This window comes from Impatiens glandulifera, unplaced genomic scaffold (assembly GCF_907164915.1).
Source record: "Impatiens glandulifera unplaced genomic scaffold, dImpGla2.1, whole genome shotgun sequence".
Lineage (NCBI taxonomy): Eukaryota > Viridiplantae > Streptophyta > Magnoliopsida > Ericales > Balsaminaceae > Impatiens > Impatiens glandulifera.
This window is the reverse complement of record NW_025919003.1, coordinates 22,014-43,060: the sequence shown is the minus strand read 5'-3', so window position 1 is coordinate 43,060 and position 21,047 is coordinate 22,014. Positions and strand designations below refer to the sequence as shown.

The 21,047-nt window shown below is 35.3% G+C and overlaps 3 protein-coding genes across 3 annotated transcripts; 1 reads left to right on the top strand and 2 right to left on the bottom strand.

Moving 5' to 3' along the window:
- Positions 1-1,184: 1,184 nt before the first annotated feature.
- On the top strand, positions 1,185-3,309 carry LOC124917309 (probable receptor-like protein kinase At1g80640). The gene is made up of 8 exons (XM_047457766.1): positions 1,185-1,803; positions 1,879-2,011; positions 2,104-2,167; positions 2,243-2,339; positions 2,408-2,510; positions 2,596-2,714; positions 2,825-2,914; positions 2,980-3,309. Exons 1-8 carry the CDS (start codon positions 1,444-1,446, stop codon positions 3,100-3,102), a joined length of 1,089 nt encoding a protein of 362 aa, XP_047313722.1. The 5' UTR covers positions 1,185-1,443; the 3' UTR covers positions 3,103-3,309.
- Positions 3,310-4,113: 804 nt separating this feature from the next.
- Positions 4,114-6,527, bottom strand: LOC124917312 (deSI-like protein At4g17486). Its single transcript, XM_047457769.1, has 3 exons — positions 6,126-6,527; positions 5,376-5,663; positions 4,114-4,525 (listed from the first exon to the last, which is right to left on the bottom strand). Exons 1-3 carry the CDS (start codon positions 6,256-6,258, stop codon positions 4,266-4,268), a joined length of 681 nt encoding a protein of 226 aa, XP_047313725.1. The 5' UTR covers positions 6,259-6,527; the 3' UTR covers positions 4,114-4,265.
- A 499-nt stretch (positions 6,528-7,026) lies between these two features.
- On the bottom strand, positions 7,027-9,254 carry LOC124917311. Its single transcript, XM_047457768.1, has 2 exons — positions 8,619-9,254; positions 7,027-8,535 (listed from the first exon to the last, which is right to left on the bottom strand). Exons 1-2 carry the CDS (start codon positions 9,252-9,254, stop codon positions 7,027-7,029), a joined length of 2,145 nt encoding a protein of 714 aa, XP_047313724.1.
- Positions 9,255-21,047: the final 11,793 nt, after the last annotated feature.

Genomic DNA, 21,047 nt, shown 5'->3' with positions numbered 1-21,047 from the left:
AAATAAAAAAATAACAAAGTACTACTAAACTAATAATATGAAGACTCATATTTAGTTAGTTCAAGTCTTCACACTTAAAATTTGCTTAAGAGATATATATATTAAGTTTAGATCATTCTTCAGCAAAAACACCCTAACTAAACATGGATTATGATGATGTGTATAGATGTAAAATTATATAATATATATTATAATATATTGAAAATTAATATTTTATTAAAAAAATAAACTTCAAACTCTTATAAAATATAGGTGAGGATAGAGTAGAAAAATTTTGACAGGAATTTGTAGGGAAATGATTTGTTATTCCTCTATTGAGTTGAAATTTTAAGATTCTCTCTTAGAATGATACATCATTTCCCTGTCAAAATTTTCATGCTCCCTATCATTTCCCTAAAATATATAAGTTAAATAAATATATTAGTGAGATTACACATCTAATTTAGTTTCAATTGGTTAGTGTTCGAAACATACGACACAAATATCATCTTAGTCCCATTTAGTTATCGAAAACCACCCGACGAATTACAATGTTATTGTTAATGTAGTCATGTCATCTCGAAAATAAACCCAAGTAAAAAATAGAAACAAATTTGACCTAAATTGTTTTTTTTGAAAAAATATATAAGTTAAATAAATATATTAGTGAGATTACACATCTAATTTAGTTTCAATTGGTTAGTGTTCGAAACATACGACACAAATATCATCTTAGTCCCATTTAGTTATCGAAAACCACCCGACGAATTACAATGTTATTGTTAATGTAGTCATGTCATCTCGAAAATAAACCCAAGTAAAAAATAGAAACAAATTTGACCTAAATTGTTTTTTTGAAAAAATATATAAGTTAAATAAATATATTAGTGAGATTACGCATTTCAATTGGTTAGTGTTCGAAACGTACGACACAAATATCATCTTAGTCCCATTTAGTTATCGAAAACCACCCCACGAATTACAATGTTATTGTTAATGTAGTCATGTCATCTCGAAAATAAACCCAAGTAAAAAATAGAAACAAATTTGACCTAAATTGTTTTTTTGAAAATTGATGTAAGAAATGATAATGTTGATCCATCACTTTCATCTTCTTTGGTAGGGATAATACAGCCTCTATAGCTATTAAGGAAATGGTCCATTATTGTTGTCATTGTTGGTGACTTCATTTTCAGTTTCAACCACTTCTTCTTCTTCCTTCTCTTCACTCTCATTTCTTCTTCTTTTTTACAGTGGTCGTCCTTCTTCTTCATCAGAAACATTTAACCTAATCGAGGAAGAATCCAACTTCACATCCCGTGTTTCCTCCGTATCAACTTTTTGTTCCTTCTTTCGTACATCAGTCACATTCACACCCATTCTTTCCTTATCTCCTTTCCCATCTCTTCATAAATCGAACCCAGTTTCAGATTTAACATCATCTTCATCTTCCTTAACAATCCGATGAATTCCAAAAGAAGGTTTTTTATAGCCGTCATTGTTTCATCCACCGCGATTTGTGTCATCTTATTCTCGCTCTTATGTTTCTGGATTTATCAGAGAAGGAAGTTGTTCAAAGTTCATCAGAAATGGTCTACTGGCTCAATTGAATCGTATTCATTGAAAAAGTCGAGTTCTGAAAAGAACCCAGTAACTTTAATGGCGTACGATCAACTCGAATTAGGAACGAAGAACTTTGAAGAAGATAGTATTTTGGGAATCGGTGGTTTTGGACATGTTTATAAAGCTGATTTACCTAACAATTTACAAGCTGCTGTGAAGAAACTAAACGGTACTACTCAAGACGCCATTAGAGAATTCGAGGTATTAATCAATCAATCAAATTTCTTACACCATTGTTCTTGGAGATTGTTTTTGATTTCTGGATTGAAATTACAGACTGAAGTGACCTTGTTGAGTAAAGCGCAGCATCCAAATATAATTTCTTTATTAGGTTACAGCATCCATGGCGAAACAAGGCTTCTGGTTTATGAATTGATGCAAAACAGGTCATTGGAAGTTCATTTACATGGTAAAAAAGCTACCAATTTGTTCATAGAATCCACAGAAAGAGTAAATTAAAGACATTATTGAGTTTGGTTTTCGGTTTTTGGTTTGATTTAGGTTCTTCACATGGATCTTCCTTATCATGGCATCGTCGAGTCAAGATTGCATTTGATACTGCAAGGTCAGTTTACATAACTGAAATCCATTTATGTTCATGAGTTGATTTTGATCATCATTTATAATATGAATCTTTCAGGGGACTTGAATATCTACATAATCAGTGTAAACCATCTATAATTCATAGAGATCTGAAATCATCAAATATCCTTCTTGATTCAAACTTCAATGCCAAGGTAACAATTTCAATTTCTTCAAGGAGAAGTCATACAAGTTTTGACAAATTTTGTGTTTGGATTTTCAGATTTCAGATTTCGGTCTTGCAATCACAGATGGGACCCAAAAGAAGAAAAGCGTGAAGCTCTCGGGTACTGTGGGGTATGTTGCGCCCGAGTATCTTTTAGATGGTAAGCATCGGTTAAATCTTATGGTTTTGTCATTTGTGCTTGCTTATCAACATCATCATTTAAATGTTTGTTTGGTTTGATTTAGGTATTTTGACTGATAAAAGTGATGTGTATGCTTTTGGAATTGTACTTTTGGAGCTTCTACTTGGAAGAAAGCCATTAGAGAAACTTGCTCCAGCTAAATGCCAGTCAATTGTTACATGGGTACTATTTCTTTCAACCCCATTTGAATAAAAAAACAGATTTATTTTAGAGTTAGTCATCCAAGCACAATGACAAAAGCTTGTAAATTCATAAATTCATTCCTTTTTTAGGCTATGCCTCAGCTGACTGATAGAACGATGCTCCCAACCATCGTCGATCCTGTGATAAAAGATACTATGGATTTAAAACACTTATATCAGGTTTGTTTAGAACATTTTGTTGCTGTTTTTTGTCGATAATTGAAACTGATGGGGATTTTATTCAGGTTGCGGCTGTAGCTGTATTGTGCGTGCAATCGGAACCAATTTATCGTCCTTTGATTAAGGATGTTTTGCATTCGCTCGTTCCTCTAGTTCCCTTTGAGCTTGGTGGTACTCTAAGAGAATAATTCCTAACCGTTATCGACGGATTTTATGCGTTTAATTACATCCAGTAATTCTTTTTTGTCATGCACAGATTTGGTTATTCCTTTATATGTTATGTATATCTGCAATTTTTTTCCTTTCTTTTAGCAGCAGGAATAATAATCTCATGTAAATTCAAATCCATTGGCAGGTCAGTTATTTTTAATCTAATTATGATCATTTCAATCCAACCAATCTGTTTGTGAGGATTTTTTCTTTTTCCAAATAGAATTTTGTCTTAATAATCATGATCTCATCAATAAATTGATAAAAATTAAAACTGAAAATAATCTCCTTTTTTTTATATATTATATATTCAGATTATAATGTGGATTTTATCTATATTAAATATATATTTGGTATAGAGATCTTCCATCTGGATTTTATCTATATTAAATATATATTATTATTATTATTTTTTTAATAATAAGAATATATATCTCAATTTGATTAGATTATCTTTTAACAAATATATATATATATATATATATATTTTAACATATTTATTTTCGTAAAAAAAAAATTCATTTTTTTTTTGTGAGACTTTTGATATTTTAGGTATCGATTATTATTTTTTTACTTTCTCCTTGATTAATTTTCGCGGGTTAAACACACCGCCCGCAAACATACTTAACCAGACGAGCAGAACTTGCTGTTTAACAGGTTCGAACCAAAACCGATATATTCACCTTTTGTTGCTGGGATGACTTTTATCCATTCACGTATATTTTTTCAATTTTACACTTCTCTCCTTATCTCTATTTCCAAACTAAAGGTATTTCATTAAAAAAAGAAAGAAGAAACACTGGAATCTCAAAACTTAACCCAAACAAACACAGGTAATTAGAGATTGTAGGCCAATGCAAACATGTTGGTTGTTCATATGTTCAATCTCACTTATTATCAAATTTGTTACAAGTCAGTTTTTATAGTGTATTTTCTCAGTCTCTCTACCCTGGTTTAATTTGTCATTGAAATCAAGCTAGAAAAAGAAATAGAATACAAAATATATCAAATTTCCACTTCAGAATTATAACAGAACTTACATGTTGATCCAGTTTTTGTAAGTTCAAAGGAAACAATGGCCATTTTTTCCAGTCTTTTTCATTTCTAGGAATAGTAAAAAGTATAATACTGTTATGCCTCTCTATTTCTTACTTGAAGATGAAGAATGAGATCGAGTACGACTAATAGATCGTTGTTTGTTACTATTAACTTTTGTTTTAGCCGATGATTCTGAACCCGACGGTGATAATGAAGCAGCCCCAGGACTAGAGGAAAATAAGATCCGAGTTGAATTGCTCCTCAACTTCTTCTCATCCAAACCCTTGTTTTGTACTTTAACTTGTTGCACCCTCACCTTGCCCTCATTCAGACCAGCAGGAAGAACACAATTGCAAAGAAACCCTTGAAAAAAAATGTCATGAATAATTGTATGATCTGTTTCTATACATCGATAAGCAGTTGAACCGAGAAAATAAAATATTACACTAAGCATAGTAAGAATTTAAGAATAACTGTAACCAAGTTTATTTTGGTTCTGAACTTGTATCAAAAGTTAATTTTGTTTTCTCAACTTGTGTCAAGCTCGTTTTCTTTTTATACTTTTTCATCGAGTTTAACAAAAATAAAATTATTTCTGAAAAGCATATCAAGACATTAAAGGAGTTAACCAAATAATGAAGACAAGTATGTTGAGCCATTTGTAAAAGTTTTGCAGCCTATTAATCTCAATTCCTTTTTTGTGCAAGAAAATTACGAAAAGGAAAGGGTATCTAACTTCTTGAAGAAGTTGAATAAGCAAGATGACCTTTCCCTTTTGTAAATTTTTCTATGTTTGCTTATCCTTGTCAATGTACATCAAATTCAAAATCTTTTTCATTCAACTTGCATTAATTGTTCATCATTGCACTCTCTCGTGTGTAAATCAGGGCATTTATTTTAACTGAAATTCTTTATCATTTCGCTTATTTAAAATAAATGTATTAAGTTACACTCAATGAGAGAATGCAATGATGAGGAGCAACTGATACAAGTTCAATAATGAAAATTATCTAAGTTTGAAGTTCATAGGGCAATAAAATATAGCAAAACCAGATCTAAAGCAAACTGATAAAGGCTAATCTTATAGATATATGCAAAATACGTATACACTAAGCAAGAACCAACCTTATTTTACTCCTATAATATAAACCAATAATTTAAAAACCCACAGTAAGGATAATTACAATGTGATATCGAGCAAAGAATTTCTTACCAAGACGAGCAAGACGATTAACCCATCTAGGAATTGGTTTACCAGTCAAACTGAGAGACGCATCATTACAGAAGTGGTTGCAGTTCTTGGTGATGAGATGATATGTGTTTCCTGAATAATCATCTGCAAGCTTCTCCATCAGTGAACGAACCTCTTTAGGACCCATGTCTGTCTTTCCAATTAAGATCGATTTTCTGAATGTGAAACCTGGACATTTCTTTGGTTCTACTTCAAATATTCCAGTTGTAGGACGTTCATGAGCACCAAAAGCATATTCAACTCCATTAACTACAAAAATTTAAGAAAAAAAAGTGAATTCAGAACATTGTTTGCTTAAACTGATCTTGATTTTCATAAGGGAACTTTTACTGATTAGGCAAATCTAATTCATTGCAAATGGAATAGTCAATAGACAAGGATAACATATTCCAATTGTATTAACTAAGCTAACATATTACTCAATTCACCATTGAATATACACAATTATAGAAGTTCAGAATCTACCAAAGAACCCCAATTGAGTTCATAAACAGACAGTAATGTTGAAATGGGGAATTCCAAATTGTATTAAATTAAGCTAACATATTCCTCAGATATACACAATTATCTGATAAACAGGCAGCGAGAAAGACCCTAAACAGTAAGATGCAAAATTTCCTCCTGAATAAGCCACAAGATCAATACTTGTCCTAAAACCCTCGTACGGATAGATCTAAGAAACAAAAATCGAAAGATAGAATTGGAGTGAACCTTGCACACCGGAATGGTAGACGCCGAGTCCAAGCCAGTAAGCGTAACCATTGATAGGAGTGAGATCGTAAACATTAAGATAAACAGGAATTTTGCCTGTCTTCGTCTTCCTCGGTATCATTCTACAGAGCATCTCTACTTTCAGTCGTCTGTCTCCCTTCCTAAAATCCAAAACAGAGTTGGACTGTACTGTAACTGTTTGATGATCCAAGAACTAGAAGGGGTGAAGTATCTCAACGAAGATGCGGCGGCGGCGGCAGCATTTGGATGAATTCTGAATCGCGTTTGATAATTCTAGTATCGAAATTCTCGTTCTATATCCTCTCTTTTCGCTTTTTCTACTACTCTATCAATCAATACAATCAGCCGATTACTGTATTATTTCTCTCTCTATAATTCATCTCCACCTTTACAATTCTCTGTAATATTCTCACTCTTATTCCCCGCCACTGTGTCTTTTGGAACAGTTTCCCAAACTAACCTTGTTTGGCGTTCACTTTCCCAAACTAACCTAGTTTGTTCATTTATTCCCAAACTAACCTAGTTTATTATTCAAACTCAATTTTTTTTTTTTTTTTTTTTTTTTTTTACATTTAAAATTTAAATTATTATTTATATAAACTAAATTATTTATATTTTAAATTATTATTTTTATAAATTTGATTATTTATATTTTGATATATAATTTAAATTATTTTTTTATAAATTTAATTATTTATATTTTAATATAAATATATATATATATATTTACATTTCAATTCTCATTTATATAGTGTAATAAATATTTTCTTTAGTATTCTAATAAATAATTGATAAATACTAATAAATTTAAAACATTTTAACCATAATAATATAATAATTAAATATTCTTAAAAACTATTACAATCATCATTTATCTAAATTATTGACGATTTTGCTCAGGACAACGTTGGCTACGTCTCGTATGACCTTCTTGGCCACATTTCCCACAAATGATGGTTCTTCGTGGGTTATCCATTTCGGTTCGAATACGCTGGCTTTGACCTCGTTGGTTTTTCTTCTTTCTCGAATTTTCATTGGGAACAAGATTACCATATTTCTCCCAATCATGTGCTATTGGGAACGTCCAATATGATTCATTAGGTATGGGGTGAAAATCATACTGCCACATCTCAGAAAGTGTTGTTAGATTGTGATATGTATCGATGTATTTAACCCAATCGAGATTGCACACTATACAACCAGCAACTATATGTGAACATGGAGAGTGATACCGGCACCATTTTCCACAAGAACAAAAACCTTTACATAGGTCAATGATATGTTTGTTGCCACCTTTCCAACAACCATTATTAGTTCTGTAACGTGCAGTAGTCACCTCAAAGATTCCAGTTTGCTCATTGTATGGAATAACTGTGTGTGCTGATGCCTTGCTTTCGATATTTTCAAATAATTTTCTTGACATATTGCAATAAGTATGCCCATTTTGAAGATCATTCAAAGTTTGAGTACGCCTTTCTGCAACAAGTTTTACAGAGCGATAATATATATATTCCACCATTGACGTGATCGGAAGAAAACGAGCAGACCTTAAGATACCATTGAAACCTTCGACCATATTTGTTGTTGCTTGACCGTAACGATATCCTCCATCGTGAGACATAGTCCACATCTCTAATGGAATATTTCGTAACCATTTTTCAGCATCGGGATTAAGCTCTTTGATTTGTCTCATCGCATCTTCGAATTTTCTCACTTGACTATTATTTCCGGCCACCCAACATAACATCTTCAAATGTGATCCAGGATAAGCTGAACTAAAATTACTACGGACATGGTAGAGACAAAAACGATGTATACCCATGTCTCCAGTGAAGCCATTTTGTTCTTTCTTCATTGCTTCAATGATTCCAGCATGACGGTCTGAAATTATGCACACTCCCGTTCTACTTCGACATATAAATCTACGAAGGCGACGTAGAAACCATGACCAGTTGGCAGTTGTTTCTTCATTGACTATAGCATAAGCAAGTGGGTATTGATGGTTATTAGAATCAGATCCCATTGCAATTAATAATTTCCCGTTATATCTTCCTTTCAAGAACGTACCATCAATACTAATAACTGGCCGAGCATGTTGCCACCCATCAGCTATCGGTTTGAATGCCCACCATACACGCTTAAACACCGACGTGTGGAGTTTTGTAACATCGACCACAGCTTCAATCGAAACACTCGTGCCTGGATTAAAATGCATCAAAGCACTTAAAAATTTAGGAAGTTTAGAATAAGAGATCGTCCAATCACCATACACCTCCGATATTGCCTTTTGTTTTGCCAACCAAGCCTTCTTGTAGCTAACATGATATTTATACATTGCCAGTATTTGATTCCTTATGTTATTCACTTTCAAGTATGGCCCCTCCATTATCTAAATATGTAAATTTAAAATAATAAATAACAACTCAAAATATATAAAAGATCAACAATATTAAATATAAAAAATATTCTTACTTGTTGCTTTATAACACTTCCAATCATTTTTGAACTAAGTTTCTTGTGGTCTCTTTGGATTGTTCTCAAAAGGCAGTTATGTTGAGCAGGAAGTTTAGTGATTTGAAAGTATCCAGATCGCTTACTTTTTATAACTCGAATTTTCCACGGACATGTAACTATAGTACATTTTGCCTCATAAAGCACCGTAGTGCTCTTTAAAACATGATAATTTCTTGATTCTCTTATGTGGCTTGATTTTATTGCATCTATTGCAGTTTGTTTATCTACAAAACATTGACCTTCAAAAAGATCATTGTTAAGAGAATTAAAATTAGGAAAATGACCTGAATTATTCATGGCAACGTTGTTGAGGATCTCCTCTGTTGTAAACCATGGCACATTAGGAATATGTCCATCCATATTTGTTGGGTCATTAGTCTGAATATTCTCTTCTTCACCGTCACTATTACTTGTTGAATCCGAGTCTTCTACATTGTAATCACTATCACTTTCATCGCTTTCTATCTCCGAGTTTGAATTAAATCTATCAGCTTCACTTAAATTGTAAAGTGCATTAGATCTTGTCACTCCATCATTAATAATTTCTTCCATCTGAATTTGTTGTGACTCATGAAAACTTGACGAGAAATCCATCTACAAAAAAATACAATAATAATCATTATTAGTAATAAGTATTAAATAAATTAAAAAATACCAAAACAACTAAAAGTTAGAAGAGAGAAGAACCTCTTTGTTTGCTTGCTTTCTTGTTTTCTTGTTTGCTTTTTTTTTTTTGTTAATATTCTTATGTAACGGTCTAATATTTCTTGCACTACATTAATTACATAACATATAACCACCACATTTAATATTTTATTAACTTTCCTACTAACTACCCAATATATTTAATGATTCATTAACCTTCCTACTAACCAACTAACATATTTAATGATTCATTAACTTAACACATATTTTTTTACAACCTTTAAGTTAGGAACCTTTAAGTTAGGAAGACAACATTTTAAAAATTGATAAAATTTTTATTGTAAAATTATATCACAATGAAAAGTTGTCAAAATTATTTTAATAAAATACAACCCAATAAATATAAATAATAATTTGAATGAAAAATTGTCAAAATTATTTTAATAAAAGACAGCCCAATAAATATAAATAATAATTTGAATAATAATAATAAAAAAATTATGGGAATGAAAATCATACTTCCACATATATATGTAAATATATATATAATAAATTTGAAATATATATATATATTTATATTAAAATATAAATAATTAAATTTATAAAAAAATAATTTAAATTATATATCAAAATATAAATAATCAAATTTATAAAAATAATAATTTAAAATATAAATAATTAGTTTATATAAATAATAATTTAAATTTGAAAAAAAAAAAAAAAAAAAACTGAGTTTGAATAGTAAACTAGGTTAGTTTGGGAATAAATGAACAAACTAGGTTAGTTTGGGAAAGTGAACGCCAAACAAGGTTAGTTTGGGAAACCTAGTTATTATTATTATTATTTAATAGTGCTTAGCATTAATTAACAATACTCCATAAACCTAGTTTCCACCGCGTCAAGAGACTGGTCCCACTCTTGCAAGGTAGGTAAACCGACTAGACAAATCAAATTGAATGACTAAATCGAATTTATTACGTTTTTTTATTTAATCGGTTTGAATGGTTCGGTTTATTTTTTTACATCACTCAAACTCTTTCAACAGTTTAAACCGATTAAATATTTAAAAAATAATATATATATATATATGAAAGTATGCGTATATATATGTCAATGGATCAAAACGATATCTTCTTACCGTTCAAACTAAATCGACGTCAACAGTTTGAATGTTAATTTCGGTCAATAAACCGACAAAATCAAATCGCTTACACCTTGTAACCTAGTATAGTTTTTAAAAACTACACTTTTTTAAAAATCACATATTTGATTTATTTAATATTTAAATTTTATAAAAATAAAATAAGAATAATTTAATATTTATATTGAATTTCGAGAACTATCAAGAGATGAACTTCACATGCATAATCGTTGAGGGACTTACTCCTTAATAGAAAGAGAGAAAACCGCCAACTCTTACATTAAAAAAGATATATAGATCGTTTACATTAATTACCCTAAAGTCTGATCAAAATAATCAGTGTTGTGATCTCTTGATAAATTAAGATATATGTATTGTATTTGTAAATAAAAAAAAGTTATAATAGAGGAGGTGTGACAGGGGGAAAGAATTTGTGAGAGGGAATGAGGTGTCAACACATGTATAGAAAAAATGATAAATAATGAGGAGAGAGAAGAAATAAAATTTTTTTTTTTCAGTGAATCAGATTGCGTTTAAGATAAAAATAAAAAGTTTTATTTTGTTTGGGTTTAAATCTCACCTAAAACATTTTTTTAATCAAAATTTTAAACAAGACCTAGGTCAATAAAAAAATCCAAACCTTTTCTTCTTAGGACTAGGGCAGCCCAAAATTCGAGGCCGGTACTAATCGAGGAGGAGGACAAACATTTGGTTCGACGGGTGATTTTTACCTAAACCCTAATAGCGGGCTTAAAAAAAGATCCACATAAGGAGGTTATTAAAACATATTTTTTTATGGCAGTTCGTGTGCAAGTCAAAATAAAAGAAATCGTTCAAAATGTACTATTTATGATAAACTTGGACACACAGTCTTTACATGTATAGTACATCTTATTTGTCAAATTTGTAATCGAATGATCATCAAGTCGCTAGTTATCATTAATAGCGAAACATTCTGCTCGGGGAGAAATGATGACAATCTCAATTATAAAGCCTCACCCAACCACCTTATTCTGGTGTTGCTCATCATTTTACCTCGAATCTAGACACTTTAAGAAATCTACAAGATATCTAAATGTTAGGTTTAGAGGATGAAAAACCAATTGAGAAAAAAGTAATGGCTCCTAGGATTCCATCTACCCCTTTGATATGTTATTAACAAACTATTAAAATAGTCCTTAGATTCTTACAAAATAAACAATTTGACTATAAAGTTATTAGACATACTAACAACTAATTACAAACTCAATATAGTTAAGCATTGCTAACTTTTATATACTTTATAATTGTAATTAACATAATTATGATATTCCCTCTTCAAGATGTAGATCTCTAAGATCCATCTTTTCCTGAAGTAGATAAAAAATGCCGGAATCCAATGGTTTGGTGAAAATATCGGCTTGTTGTACCTTTGAAAAAAAATGTTGAGGAAGAATAAAACCTTGTTTGAAATGATCACATATAAGATGACAGTCTATGTCGAGATGCTTTGTACATTCATGAATAACTGGATTTTTAGCGATATGTATTGTCGCTTGATTATCACACTACAGCGGAATTGGTAACGTAAGTGAGACATTCATAACTTGTAGTAAAAATGAAATTCATTTGAGATCACAAACTATTGTAGTCATACTTCGGTATTATGATTCAGCTGAGGATCGAGAGACATTGCTTTGTTTCTTTGTTTTTCAAGATATTAGTGCATCACCATATTTGATACAATAACATGTGGCTAATTGAGAAAAATTTTCTCAAGAGATTTTTTTCTCACATCGGGCACGATCGGCACATCAACGCCGCCGGAGCTTCTGACGTCGGAATGATCTCAAATTTCTCCAGCAGGTGCGTCTCTTTCCCCCTACAATCTGACCGAAGGAATTTCAATTTGAACGGAGGAATCGGGAGAAATCGCGATTATAGTTTTTGAATCGAATATTTAGGTTGTTGTCGACACAATCGGTACATTCGACACGATCGGCATGAACAACACAAACAACACGGATTCTCGCCGCGACCGCGCTTCTACATCGGAAGTCGGCCGCCATCCTCTAGCATCTTCGATCGGTTGTCGTGCGCCCTCTGGAACGTGTTCTGTTGTGCAAGGAACGATCGCGGTCATCTTCTCTTACCGTTGACCGGAGCATTTCGTCAAACCCCCTTCTGCAGAGACTTGACGTCGAATCGGCATCGGTCGCCCTCCTCTTCTCACTTTTCTTTTACAGGTTAGTTCGGACCTCGGTCGGGACATCAAACCACACCACGAGGCACAGGTAGGTCTCCATTGAACTTCTTTCTCGCCATTTGAATCAAGTGTTCGGTCTGGAGGAAGCTTTCGTAGCTACAGACCGTTCCAAAATTGCTTAAACCCTTTCTTGTTTGAGCAATTATCTTCAAGCCCTTGTTCCGGTGCGATTGGTTTCCAATCGTGCTGTTTGCGCCCACCCTTTGCTGCAGAATTCCAACATTTGTGGCTCCTTTGAAGATTAGGCAGTTTGCGCTTGATCTTTCCGATGACTAGTATGCGCCCATCTAGTGTAGTTACTCGGGAAAGGGGCGTACTTCAAGTCCGCCCTGATGATCCTAAGAAGGTGCTAAAGGGGCCGTCGACAAGCAGCAATGCTAGGTCTGATAGACGAACTCGCAGGTCTCTTAACAATCCCAGGAAGTAGAAGCCAAAAATCATGGATGAAGTCTTAAACAATGGAGAAGATGCGCCTATTGATTGTATGCCAAATCTATCATCGGGTATGAGTTCTTTTCCACATACTGATGAATTATATGAGAATAGTTCTATTGGGGAATTGTACTGTAACGATATGCATGTTCATAATAGAAATGATAGGATTGAATTGATAGAAAAAGATAGTACTGCATATAGAAATAATAGGACTTTAATTCCAGAAAATTCTGTTGTTACTGGACTTGCTGCACAGAATGGACCGTTAGGGTCGCTGGTTGGTACCTTAGACCTGACTGGTCATTCTGTAGGGAAATTGGATTTGAAATCTTGTCTTGCTAAAATTGATGACAATCGGGTCGCTTGTGCTGAAAATTCGGTCCCAATGCTGGAGGTAATCTGTCAAAAAGGCTCTAAGGTAATGCAGAAAAATGGCATAAATTGTACAGGTTTATTGGGTCCTATTGAAAGCTCAAAATTGAGGCATGTTTCTGAATCAGGTGAAAACATTATGCTGAGATTTATGTCTGTTTTGAATGATCCTACTGAAGTTGGTATTGGGGTTCCTATTGAGGTAAGTATGACATGGATGAATAAGACTTATGGTCGAGAATTAATAGGTTCAAAGAATATTACAAGGTCGGGGTCAATTTCAGAAGTAGAAAAACATGACAGTTTGGGTAATTCAGGTGCAAAGAAAGATCAAAAAACAAATTTTACCGATCCTACTAAAGAGGATGATGAACTGGGTAAAATGGGTCATTTTGAAATTGCCTCTACAGGGTAGGAGATATATGCTGCTCAAAGTTCATTAGGTCCAAAGAAGGATATAATTTCAGAGTCTTGTTCTGCAATGGGAAATCTTGCAAATCTAAAAGTCTCGGGTTCCATTGATGATCAGAATGCTAAGTCTACCTGTCCTGCTAAGGATCAAATAGAAAGTCAGATATCCAGACTATGTACTAGGCTTGAAAAAGGTTGGACAGAAGACACTAAATGTGCCTAGGATTATGAAATTGAGGCTAAAATTGTAGGATCTTCTAAACAGCCTGTACATCTAGCTAAAACTATTAAAGGACATAGTCTAACAGAATCTAGAAACACTGAAGAAATTGGATCTAAGTTGGAGCTATTCATGGAAATAAATTCAGCTAAATCAGAAAAGCTTAATAATACAAATCTAAAGGATGATGAACTGAACTTGATTGGTATAGCCAATGGTGAAAGCTTGGCTGAAAATTATATTGATTCGTTGATTGATGACATCATGAATGACAATCTGTTTGAAAATTTGGGTCTGAATATGGATCTCACGAAAGCTACAAATAAGTTGGGTCAGAATATAAGTTAGGGTATAAGAGATGAAGAATGTATGACACTAGAAGAATTAGCCAACATTTTTTGCTTGGCTGAGTCTGATGAGGGGTTAGCCAACGGTTTTCGCTTGGTCGGGTCTGATATGGGGTTAGCCAATGGTTTTCGCTTGGCTGGGTCTGAAAAAGATAATTTGGTTGCTAAAAAGTTGGGTCTAACAAGAGTGGATAACATGCATATTCAAGTCATTGATCCTGAACACGCCGGTCTTGGACACACTAAAACTACTAATGGCATTGGTCTTATCTCTTCAAATGCCGGTCCTAGCTCTTCAAATGTCGGTCCTAGCTCTTCAAACTCCGGTCATAGCTCTTCAAATGCTGGTCCTAGCTCTTCTAATGTCGGTCCTATCTCTTCTAATGCCGGTCTTATCTCTTTAAATGTCGGTCCTGACATCACATATCCACATTCGAGCAGTCCTAATCGCCAAGATAATAAATCTACTATCAAAGCTATGAGCCACCGGTCGAATCAAAAGAACCAAAGCATAAATGTTGATTTGGAATCAGACAATAGCACTAACTATGATGAAACAATAATATGCGACCTCGAATATCATAAGTCCATGAAGAAGATGTCGGCAACATAGATCAAACCAAAAGCAAAGAGACATAATTCTTCCAAAACAAGTGCTGAAATTGAAAAGATCGATCAAGAAACATGATCAAATAATTTTAAAACAGCTAAGAAGGGTAAGAATGGATAGAAAATCAAAGAAATGAAAAAAATGAAGGCAAATAACTCATGTTCTAAGAAGAATACTAAAGTAAATCCCAAGGAAATCGTGACACCCAAGGCTAACCTGGAGTTAATGAACCTGGGTGCGGTTTCTTCACTCGTTAATCTGGATCCTGAAATGCCAATTGACAGCATTCAAAAGAGGAAAACTAATACACAAGAGAAGAGCACTAAAGGGATATTCTAAAGAAGATTAGAACAATTGAAGGCAATAGTTTTGTGGGAAATACAAGGGTTAGATGGGCCGAAAAGAACAAACAAGTCAGGAAAGATAGCATCCCTGAAACAGTCATCTCCTCAGCTCTTCCTACTGCTGCAATTCCTGACAAAGAAAATACTTCGGCTGATAACAAGGATCCTACTGCTGGTCCAACATGGTCAATGAGGAAAAACGAAATAGCAAATTTGGCAAGAATGAGAAACTAGATGAAGAAGCTATTTTTCCAAATTAATAATCAAGAGATTACGATTCCTCAAGAAAGAAATGATCAGTTGAATGCTCAGTTCAACAGTCATTATCTAAAGAATTGGAATCTCTTCAACAAAGACCAATATGATGAAGTGATCAAGTGGACGGTTGACGTCATGAAGGAAATTTCGAAATGTAATAAAACAAAGGTGTACACAATCATGAGCAACTCAAACAAAACCTGGCAAGAAGGAAAGGTGTGGAATGGAAATGCCACGAGCGATCCAGAAAAGGGAAAATTCCAGATAGACACCTTATTCCCAAAGGTAATTACACTTGATCATCCGCACCAGTTTGAGCTCCCACCAGAAATTGAAGAAAAATGCGTAAAGGCGTGGGAGTTTGTCATAGTTGGTTATTTTATGGGCAACATGAAGACACCATTTGCTGAGGTTAAAAGAATGTTGATGGGTTAATGGGAATCCTCTGGTCTGGAGAGGATCACAATCAATGATCACAGATTCTACTTTCTATCCTTCAGGATTGGAAGCAAAATAAAGTCGATCATAGAGAGCGAGTATACTTTTATCAGGGGAAAAAGATTCAAGTTGTACAAGTGGAGCGAGGAACTTAATACTAATCATAGACTGCCTGAACTTGAACAAATTCGGGTGAATCTCAAGAATGTTCCACCACATTTGTGCAACCCAATGGGCCTGGCCTATATTTCAAGCATTATAGGAAAACCACTTATGTTTGACCCAGCAATGGAAGGCTACGAGCGTGCATCTGTGGCTAGAGTTAGTGTCGAAATCCATCCAAGTAGCTCTCTTCCAATCAAGCTTGAACTTAAAGATAGTCTGGGAAATTTATTTGACATTGGAGTACAATATGAATGGAAACCAAATCGATGTATATGGTGTAGCACTTTCACACACGCTATGAATAAATGTCCAGTCAATAATAATCTAAAATCAAAGGCCAATAACAACACTCAAGTAGGCGATATGAATGACATTAACCAGACCCAAGTTGAGAGAAATGTGAACAGGTCTGAACTTAATAGCAATGAACGCACTGAGGATGATAAGATGGGCAACAAAAAGCAAGAACATATAAGGGTAAGGAAGAAGATAGGAAAAAGAATGAAGTGGGTAAGGGTACAAGATGGCCCTACTAACGTTGATCATATTGGTCATATTCAGGGCACCAGTCCTAGGGATTCTATTTTCACAAGAATAGGTCCTATTCAAAACGTCGGTCCTGGTCAGGGTATCGGTCCTGATAAAGCTGGTCATAAACACACCAGTCCTAGAGCTTCTCATAAAGCTATTGTTCCTAGCCATATTGACCATATTAAGCCTGGTCTTGGACTTGCTGATCATGAAACTACTCAAGCTACCGGACTTGCTACTACTGGTCCTGATGAAAAATATGCAACCATTGCTAATCCTGGCTATATTGGTCCTGATACTGGCATAAGTCCTATTATTGTGGATGATACTATTGTTGGTTCTAACTCCACCGGTTCTAATACTGATCAAAGAACTGGTCTTGATGTAACTACATGCCCTAGTTCCAAAGTTTTTGGAATTCAAAGATCTATGGGACGGGGAATACTTGGCCCATATGAAATAAGCAAAATTGGGTCTGAAGGCACTCCAATAGGTCGTGAGTCCACTCTTCACAGTTCTAGGAATGCAAGCAGGAACCGAAAAAACAATGTCATCAAAATTCAAAATGACCTGATCCTTGGGCTCAAAGCCACCTTTTGAGATGATGAACAGGAGAATCTTGGAACAAGTAATAAAGAAGCTCTTGAGAATGGACTAGGAAATCTTGGGTTTTGTGAAATCAAAAGATCAAATGCAGAAGAAGACAATTTGGTCTTGAATAAGGCAGTTAGCCTTAGTTCTGAAGTAGGACGAATTAAAATCGATAACAGACATGAATCTAGTAGTGAAGAGGTTCAAAGTCAGAAAAGACCTACTAAAGCAGAATAAGATGAAAATCGAAGACAAAGCAGGAAGATTCTGGATCCAAAAGCCACTAACTCTATCACGGGAGAAGATGAGATCTACATGAGACAACCCTCACTCAATGACAATAGTATTTCATGTAATCAAACTGTAGCCATTGAGGATAGCGAGGCAAGTGATGCTTATGATTTCTCTGATGAAGAGGTCCAATACAGTCCGGAAAGTCAGGAACCCAACACTTATATTCATTCATGAATATAGTGACATGGAACATAAGGGGACTCAATGACCCTCTAAAATGCAAAGAAATCAGGAGGATTATTGAGAATCAGAAGATCACTATTATGGGTATTCTTGAGACAAAAGTCAAAAGTCGGAACGTTGAGAAGGTTAGAAAACTGTGTATTGATAGTAGCTAGGAAATCATTCACAACTCAAATGACAAAATGGGCAGAATCTGGGTTATTTGGGATAACAAAGTTGTTAAGGTCAGGGCTCTCTTTTCGAATGATCAAGCAATCCTAGTGGAGGTCAAAGACAGAATCACAAGAATCGTGTTTAATCTTGCTATTGTCTATGGTAGCAACTCAAGCACTGACAGAAGACTCCTCTAGAATTGTCTTAGAAACTAGATCGGTATTGATAAATCTTGGGCTGTCCTCGGTGATTACAACGTAACCAGAAACGAATCTGATCGTAGCCCCCCAGAATCTGAAATAACTCGGGATATGATTGTTTTTAATGACTACATCAGAGATATGGGTAGTATCGAGCCTACCAATTTTGGGAACTTCTTCACTTGGTCTTCTACAAGAGGGAATGATCAAATTAGAAAAAGTAGAATTGACAGATGTCTGGTAAATGAGAACTGGATTAACCAATTTCCGAGAAGTCAACTTCATGTTCTGAATCCGAGTATATCTAATCACTGTCCGATTAAATTGTTCTGGGAAAAGGAAGAAAGATTCAAAAGGCCCTTTAAAATTTTCAATTTTTGGATGGATAATGATAAATTCAAGGGTATTCTCGAAAGCGTATGGTCTACAGATGTTAGAGGTTCCAACATGTACAGGGTTTCTAAGAAGCTTAATGTCACGGCCCATTGGTGTCACGACCCAATCCAGGGAATGTAGAGGCTCATTAAAGTCTTGGCCTCATAGTGCGTCAATCTTCAAAGCCCAAGGGAAGCCCAATAAACCCAATGAATCTTCTAATTAAGGAAGAGACTAGAAGATATCCTAATTAAGGAAAAGATTAGAAGATATATTCTAATCAAGGAAAGGACTAGAAGATATATTCTAATTAAGGAAGAGATTACAAGAGATATTCCAAATTAGTAAGGAATATTCCTGTGATGGAAGGGATATAATAAATTAGAGTAATTAAATTGTAATTAGACGTAATTCCTAATTTAATACGTGTAAGTCCTATAAATACCTTGAAGGTATTCCATTGTAATTATCAAGTATTCTTTCAATACATTCTTATTCTCAAGCTTGTTTCTCTCTCTAAGTCCATTGTTTCCTTCTTGCGTCGTTTAGAAAGGCTTTCTAAGCTAGAATCAGGGTCGATTTAGCTTAGTGCCGCACGAGTCGAATTTTAGCCCGTGACAAGTGGTATCAGAGCTAAGTTGTGCTTCCGCACTCAAGTTGCAAGAGATGGATTCGAGTGCCAACGTCACGAAGGTTCCGATCGTCGAACAAGCGGACAAAGTGCCTAAGAGGGGCAAGTCCGTAGAAAGAAGTGCTTCCATGGAAGCGCGGGTGACCCGGCTTGAGGAAGGCATGAGCGAGCACCAAGAAGCTCTCGAAGTGTTTAGCACGGTGGCCGATAGAGTGAAGGTACTTGCTGAGGAAGGTGAAAAGCTGGAGAACGAAATCATGGGAGTCATCAACAACTCGAAGCGTAGCATTCGAGATGAAGTGCTTGAGATGCTTCGAGTGAATGTTGATGATATCCGGCATGAGGTACTTCAAGCAATCCGGGGAGAAGTCCAAGGCACGATCGATTCCTTCCGAAGAGAAATAATGGGAAGGATCGAAGGCTTGGAGGGACGGATTGGGTGGAATGGAGGAGGGGAACTTCGAGGTGCGGCACCTCCTCGAATTGATGTTCCCAAACCAAATTCATTCAAAGGCTCAAGGAGCGCAAGGGAAGTGGATGACTTCCTATGGAACATGGAGAGGTACTTTAAGGCATCCAACATACTGGAGGATCACATTAAGTTGCAAACGGTGCCATTTTTCTTGATAGATATGGCGTTGTTGTGGTGGAGGAGGCGTGAAGCCTACATTGAACGAGGTACCTTACGAATGGAAACTTGGATGGATTTCAAAACCGAGTTCAAACGCCAGTTCTTCCCAGAAAACGCCGATTTCGAAGCTCGAAAGAGTTTAAGCCAACTTTCACACTCTCAATCCATAAAAGAGTATGTTAGAGAGTTCCAAGAGTTGATGCTGGAGTTACCTAGTCTCACCGAACAGGAGACCCTATTCACCTTTGTTAATGGCCTAAAGATGTGGGCGCAACTGGAACTACAAAGGGCGAAAGTGCAAAACGTCTCGGAGGCAATTGCGGTTGCAGAAAGGCTGATTGAGCTTAAACCGTCTGTAGATAGACCAAAGTTCAATAAAGACAACAAGGAGAGAGATGGGGGAGACCACCATTCCAAGAAACGACAAACAAACAGCAACCCCGAAAGACAAACCGACGAAACAGGTAAACCTAGAGCTTGTCATATTTGTGGTGCCACCAACCACCTCAAGTTCATGTGTCCCTTCAAAGGGAAGAAAGTTGCGGCAGTCCAAGGAGCCGAGTCTTCCGACGATGAAGAAGGGGCTCAACTAGGATCTTTAAGGTTCCACAATGCTGTTAAAGCTAGCGTTGTTGAGCCAATCAAAGGAACGAAGAAGGGTTCAATGTTTGTGGAGGCAGTGATCGAGGGAAAGCGCGTGAAAGCCCTTGTCGACACTGGGGCAACCCATAACTTCATGCGTGAAGGAGTGGCTAAGGCACTTGGTCTCCCCATCAACCAATCAAGGGGAACCATCAAGTCCGTAAATTCGAAAGCCAAACCGGTGGCCGGTGAAGCTAAGGATGTGAAAATACAAATCGGAGACTGGAACGGAGAGGTTTCATTTTCGGTGACCCCCCTCGACGATTACGACGTAGTGCTAGGACTACGATGGTTCGATCAGGTACGTGTGTGCATAATTCCGTACTATGATTCGTTAGTCATCTTGGATCACGAAAAAACTAGTGCAATACCGGTGAGAAGAGAACTAGACGGAATGGGAATGTTATCAGCCATATAATTCAGCCGAGGCCTCCAGCAAGGCGAAAAGACCTTTGCCGCTTTCACTACGATGGAAGATGAGGACGATTCCAAGGTGGGAGTAAAAGTGCCCAAGGAAGTCCAAGA

Coding starts and splice junctions, on each gene's coding strand:
- LOC124917311 (XM_047457768.1), bottom strand. CDS start 9,254: ATGGATTTCTCGTCAAGTTTTCATGAGTCACAACAAATTCAGATGGAA. Junction 8,536..8,618: donor GAAGTGTTATAAAGCAACAA/GTAAGAATATTT, acceptor TTACATATTTAG/ATAATGGAGGGGCCATACTT.
- LOC124917312 (XM_047457769.1), bottom strand. CDS start 6,258: ATGCTCTGTAGAATGATACCGAGGAAGACGAAGACAGGCAAAATTCCT. Junction 5,664..6,125: donor CTACCATTCCGGTGTGCAAG/GTTCACTCCAAT, acceptor AAATTTTTGTAG/TTAATGGAGTTGAATATGCT. Junction 4,526..5,375: donor TAATCGTCTTGCTCGTCTTG/GTAAGAAATTCT, acceptor TTTTTTTTCAAG/GGTTTCTTTGCAATTGTGTT.
- LOC124917309 (XM_047457766.1), top strand. CDS start 1,444: ATGAATTCCAAAAGAAGGTTTTTTATAGCCGTCATTGTTTCATCCACC. Junction 2,340..2,407: donor ATTCAAACTTCAATGCCAAG/GTAACAATTTCA, acceptor TTGGATTTTCAG/ATTTCAGATTTCGGTCTTGC. Junction 2,715..2,824: donor GCCAGTCAATTGTTACATGG/GTACTATTTCTT, acceptor TTCCTTTTTTAG/GCTATGCCTCAGCTGACTGA.